The sequence below is a fragment of the Scylla paramamosain genome, chromosome 3 (genome assembly GCF_035594125.1).
Source record: "Scylla paramamosain isolate STU-SP2022 chromosome 3, ASM3559412v1, whole genome shotgun sequence".
NCBI classification, from domain to species: domain Eukaryota; kingdom Metazoa; phylum Arthropoda; class Malacostraca; order Decapoda; family Portunidae; genus Scylla; species Scylla paramamosain.
The window spans coordinates 13657390-13663389 of record NC_087153.1 but is presented as its reverse complement, the minus strand read 5'-3'; the positions used below and the strand labels follow the sequence as shown (position 1 = coordinate 13663389).

General features: G+C 38.2%; 1 protein-coding gene across 1 annotated transcript in view; it reads left to right on the top strand.

Annotated features, from left to right (window-relative positions):
- Nucleotides 1–1544: 1544 nt before the first annotated feature.
- LOC135090836 (remodeling and spacing factor 1-like) overlaps nucleotides 1545–6000 on the top strand; it is a 45339-nt gene continuing 40883 nt past the window's right edge. The window contains 2 exon segments of the mRNA XM_063987924.1: nucleotides 1545–1709; nucleotides 4703–4887. Coding sequence (XP_063843994.1) covers nucleotides 1565–1709; nucleotides 4703–4887 — 330 coding nt within the window. The 5' untranslated portion in view covers nucleotides 1545–1564.

The following is a 6000-nucleotide window of genomic DNA, read 5'->3' as shown; positions in this document are numbered from 1 at the left end:
GTCAACAAACCGCCGACCCCGCAGTGGATTTTTCATCTCTGAAACAAGAAAAAGTCGCTTGGGAAGCGATGTGGCAAGATATCACAGCCACATCGCCTTGGTCCCACAGCTACAGTTTGATATGAATGAGCGGGAGTACATGTTGACAAGGAAATGGACGACTTTGGTGAGCAAACCACGGCGTTTCTTCTTCTTAGCATTTCACATCTAATTCAGAAGTGTGCATTAGTATACGGTAATGATGGTCTGACCCTTGGCAAGATGGTCTGTGAGGATGATTATAAAAAAAAAAAAAAAAAAAAACGGCGGCATGGCAGCATGGTATGTAGTGTGATCCCATCCATTGTTCATCTCTGGTTTCCGCACGCAGGTATATCCAACATTCGTCCGTAGTTTTACCTATAGACCAAAGAAATCCTCTCCGTCTTGCTCAGAAGAGTCAATATCTGTCTTGACAACTCACGCCGTGTTTGCCTCTGAGGAGTTAACAAGTGCAGGGCCAAGTGTGCCGAGCAGTTCATGGTGAATGATTTTCCAGACACTGCCACTATCACGAGTGACTACGTGGATGGTTTCTCGTCGGTCATCCATGTTAAGATTCTCCGCTTTCTTCATTGTGGTCGCATATCATCCATAAACTAAGTGATGCCGCGTATTGGTCATGTGGCCAATTTGGAAATTCCTTGTCCTCCTCATAACAGGGTAATATGACGGGCAATCCTTACCATACACAGCCTTAATTTCATTGTGGATTCCCCGGGCAATGTAAAACTTCAAATACAGAAAAAAAAAATATCACGCTGCGAAACTCAATATTCTCCATCTTGTAAATTATTGACTTCAAGCGCCACTTATAAGAAAAAAAAAAAAAATGAGAACTACGTAGTTATTTTGCAGTTTGCATAATCATGCACATAATGATTGATGATTATACTGACAAATTTTCATCCTTATAGCTCAATAACTTCCAGGTGATAATTAAAACTTCAAGATATTCCCTCACGCAATATATATATATATATATATATATATATATATATATATATATATATATATATATATATATATATATATATATATATATATATATATATATATATATATATATATATATATATGGGAAGGGAGCAAGATGTGCTCGCAAAACAATAAGCTACGCTGTGTATAAATTCAAATGAAACATAGTCGTGTCTGGATAAATATTGATGTTCTAATTTGCTTCACAATCATGGGCATCTAATGAACGATTAAAGCCTAAATGAACAGCATATGAATATAAAAACAAATGGGCAAGAAAGATGCCACCTAGAAATGGTCAAGAGGACAGTATTGATGTTCCGTTTTGGTTCCTCAAAGATTTGTGGTGGAAAACAAATAGACGCCGATGAAGCCTTATAAGTAATAGGCTGGGCTGCAGGCAAGAGCGTTGGACCTCACACACATACGACTGGATCAGCGGCTGGAGTGTGGAAGAGGAGTCAGTGTTAGCGATGCTCCTTTGTCTTCCTGGAGACGCTACCATCAAGGGTTTGTTTTTGTGGCGTTTATTGACGTCAATGTGAAAATGGCGTCCAATGATGAGGACTTGTGTACCAGCCACGCAGATTTCGCCGTAATATGTTCTTTTGTCGAGAAATTTGGAGAGAAGCTAGGGTTAACTCTTCCCAACATAGGCGAGCTCCAAAGTTCACTAGAAGACACAGATAACGGTAAGCCGCGGCCTCGTAATGGTGCAGCATCCCCTCCACCTCTGTGCCTTGACTCGCCACCCCCACTACAGGCCTCATGATGCTATTTCACACATTTACTCTTCATTAAGGCGATGGCATCAGCCCCACCAACAACCAGGGGGACGCATGGGCTGAAATATATCTGTTGCGAGCGAGATCCAAAGGTTTTCATCATTTAAATGGACGAGAAAACATTGTAGACACAGAACTCAAACAAATAATGGTTAGGAAACATTGTGTACATTCTCAGCCTAGTTTGTTAGAATGCCTGATGTGTTACTGTGGGTTGTCACTAACGCAGGCTGCATGTCCAGGGGTAAAAGGGGGCGTTTCCTCCACGGGGAAGGATATGGTATGGCACAGTTAGGATAGGCCAGCAACATTCTTGATTGCGTCGCTAATGTTAAAATAATTGTTGTGTCAAAGGGAGATTTTGTATGCGAGTACACGTGTAATGTACGTGTAGTGTGACAAAGTCATGACACACACACACACACACCAGGGGTGCTGCTGTCATAAAGCCTTGTGGAAATAGTATATTGTTAGTTTGAAAAGGATAATAATGCTTGAGTGAAAAGTAAGATGTTATAAAAGTTACATTAAAGATAAACTTAGATCTTGAAAAGATAATGTCATCGAATCAGGAGATTAGGGTAAGTTGCAGCTGCTGGCAGGATAGATGGAATTGACAGTACTACATGAGATCTACACCATGCGTTCTTTATTAAAACAACATTACCATCAAATTATGACAGCATCTACATGGCAGTATTATAAAGGGACTGTCAGTGAAGTTGTATGGATATGTTATGAACCCCTTTAGGTGTGTTGTAGATATTGATGTGACTATTAGTTGCTAGCCATGAAAGGGTGGAGACCAGACTTGCCTTAGACGGTTGGACGATAACAGTTATCATCAGAATTATTTTTATGAGATTTGAACCTCTAGTAATTTTATAAGTTAGTGTTTAGGTTGATAAGTTGCCCCATGTAACAAAGTGATAGTAGGTAGTTGTTATAGTATTGATAGCAATAGAAGAGGCTTGCTAGAGGCATGCATATCATGATAAAGATAATGACCAGAGAGGAATAAAGATAATATACTGGTAAAATAACATTGACCAGTGCTAATACATTCTTTGTTGTGTTAGTGTTTCTGAACCAGACTGGTACAGTATGCTATCTCTTATTTATTAATATATATATATAACCATATTTATTAATTTTATTGTGTTAATGGTAAATGCAGAAGCACCTTCTGCAACAATACTGTTCACAAACTCTAGTGCCACCCTCCATGATAGTGACATGTCATGTAGTGATCTTGTCTTTTATTAACTAGGATTCCTAATCCATCTAAGTAAGCTAATTTGATCTTACCTATCCAACCATATGTAATCAGACAGATCCCATCCTGTATTGGCTCAAGGGCCACATCATTCTCAGTACCTCTGCTGGTCCTACCACCATGTTACCAAGGCATATTGTATATTTTTTGAAGTTATTAAAATTGGGTAGTGTTAGCAGAGATAGAACTAAAAAAAATTACATATATGATTAAGAGTATGATGATAAAGAAGTGAGAATTATAACTGAGATTAATGAGTTGTGCAAAATATGTGCATCTTTTGCTCTCTCCAGCAGGCTTGAGGATCTTGGAGACTTTAGGAAGAGATTGAGGAAAATTAAAATGATTCATTTGTTTAGATGTTTAATCATAATCTACACTTGTAACAGTGTATGAACTTTATGCAAACTAATACAGAAATACAGAAGTGTACAGTATTTCCCTGTCAAAACCCACTTTCTACAACAGCTGTGATCTTATACATACTTAATGCTTATTGACGTTTATTGCATCACATGACACAAGAACAGTTTGAAATGTAAATGTTTTCTGATCTTGGATATGATTTTATGGTACAAACTCTAGAGATTTACCTCAGCCCTGTCCCAGTCTCTGTCCAAGAAAAAATCTCTTGGGGGAAGCACATTCAAATTCACACTTATATAATTGCACAGGAGTGCACTTCTCCACATCTTTTCATAGATGTCCAACCCTTCAGGAAGTAAACATTTCACGCAGAGAAGCCACAGAATGCCTGACTTCTGATCTTTCTTAAATTTATGATTGGGGTAAAGCAAACTTGGTATTGTTCAATGCCTCAAAAACTCAATTCCTCCATCTGTCAACTTGACACAGCCTTCCAGACAACTATCCACTCTTCTTCAGTGACACTCAACTGTCCCCCTCTTCTACATTGAACATCCTAAGTCTGTCCTTTACTTATAATCTGAACTGGAAACTTCACATCTCATCTCTAGCTAAAACAGCTTTTGTGAAGTTAGGCATTCTGAGATGTCTCCACCAGTTTTTCTCACCCCCACCCTCCCCACCTCCCCTCCTCCCATGGCCTCGCTGCACAAGACTTTCTTCTTTCTCTCATGCCTATTCTGTCCACCTCTCTAATGCAAGAGTTAACCAGTATTCTCAATCATTCATCCCTTTCTCTGGTAAACTCCAGAATTTCCTGCCTGCTTTTGTATTTCTACCTTCCTGTGACTTGAATTCCTTCAAGAGGGAGGTTTCAAGACAAATAGCCTTCAATTTTTTACTACTGCTTTGGATCCTTTTCTGGGACTGGCATTTTTTTTTTTTTTTTTTTTTTTTTTTTTTTTTTTTCGCCAGTGTCCCTCCTACATAAAAAACAATTACAATCACTACCCTTCCACTCCTGCTTGGAAGCAAGGTCTTCCATAGCTCTTCATCAAAATTTTTTGCAATTATGTAAAATCCTGGCAAGTGTCTTCAGAGTGGAAAGTCATTCTCTTAAGAGACTGATAAGAGTTGGTTACCCTAGATATTTACACTTTATCATTATGGATTTATTACAGTATCTATGGATTGCATTTCTATATCTTTTTTTTTTTTTTTTTTTTTTTTTTTTTTCTCTCTCTCTCTCTCTCCACAGTAAGCCCCATTGTCTCACAATGTGTGAGTCAGCTTCTTAGACGCATCAACAAGTCTGTCAAGTTGGATCGCTGGGAAAGGGGTCTTCAAAGGTTTGCACACTCCTACTCTCATCAAGATGGTTGGGAACTGGAACGCTTTGGTTTCAAGAAAGCTAAACTGGAAGTTAAGATTCGCGTTTTAAAGGTAAGATGGATATCTTTATAGACAATATAGGATGTTTAAGGAAAAATCTTAAATATTGATGTGTATTTAAATATTTTGGGTATTTTAGCATAGTTTACTTTGCAGTCTGTCCCTGACAACTTTGAGACAGTGGCAATGAGTCATTGCTTGTTCATGCTTCTCATCCTTGCACAAATTTTTTCCCTCAACTCTCTCTCTCTCTCTCTCTCTCTCTCTCTCTCTCTCTCTCTCTCTCTCTCTCTCTCTCTCTCTCTCTCTCTCTCTCTCTCTCTCTCTCTCTCTCTCTCTCTCTCTCTCTCTCTCTCTCTCTCTCTCTCTCTCTCTGCATCACCATATCTCTTATACACACAGTTGTCTTTTGCACCCAAGAGCACATATCATACCTTGGTTAACTCTTGTCATTCAACAATTTTGAGGAATCATGCTGCATTTGTCATTTTACATCATCTCTCAACTTGTTCTTTTCTGTTATGAGATATATCAAGGCTTTGGTGTATATACTCTCATCCATTCCATTCATATTAGAGGCAATATCATGTAAGAATCTTTCAGAGCTTTGATCCTAAACTTTGTCTTATTCTTATTGAGGTTTTGCTTGGGTGTGCCAGTCTTTTCCTTCCTCAAAATAGGGCTTGATCTACCAGTCTGTTTTGAATGAGTTTGCCATGCAGGTCTTAATTAAGGAATTAAAACAACATTATTGTAAAGTTGTGGAGATCCCAGATGAGAAAGTGATGAAAATCCAAAAATTTGTATTCTTAAAAGCTTGTTGCTTTCCTAGAAGAGATTTTATATGCCTGTCATGTTAGTGTGTCTGACAATGACTTCATTTTCTTGCACTTGAATCCAAAATTAGTTTGATTAAGATTTTTACCACTTTGAAAATTTTGTTTATTATCTAGACCAGGAATCTCCAAACTTTGTAGGTCATTGACTACTTCATGAAGGTTCAGATCATTATTGTTATCCAAACATTTATTCTAAGAAATATAGTTACTAAATATTGCTTTAACTATGAATACTATTACTGATAGAGATCACCAGTCTGCCATTGCTGTCTGCTGAATCTCCCAACCTGTGCAGCCTCCTCCCCTCCAGGATAACTGCAGACTT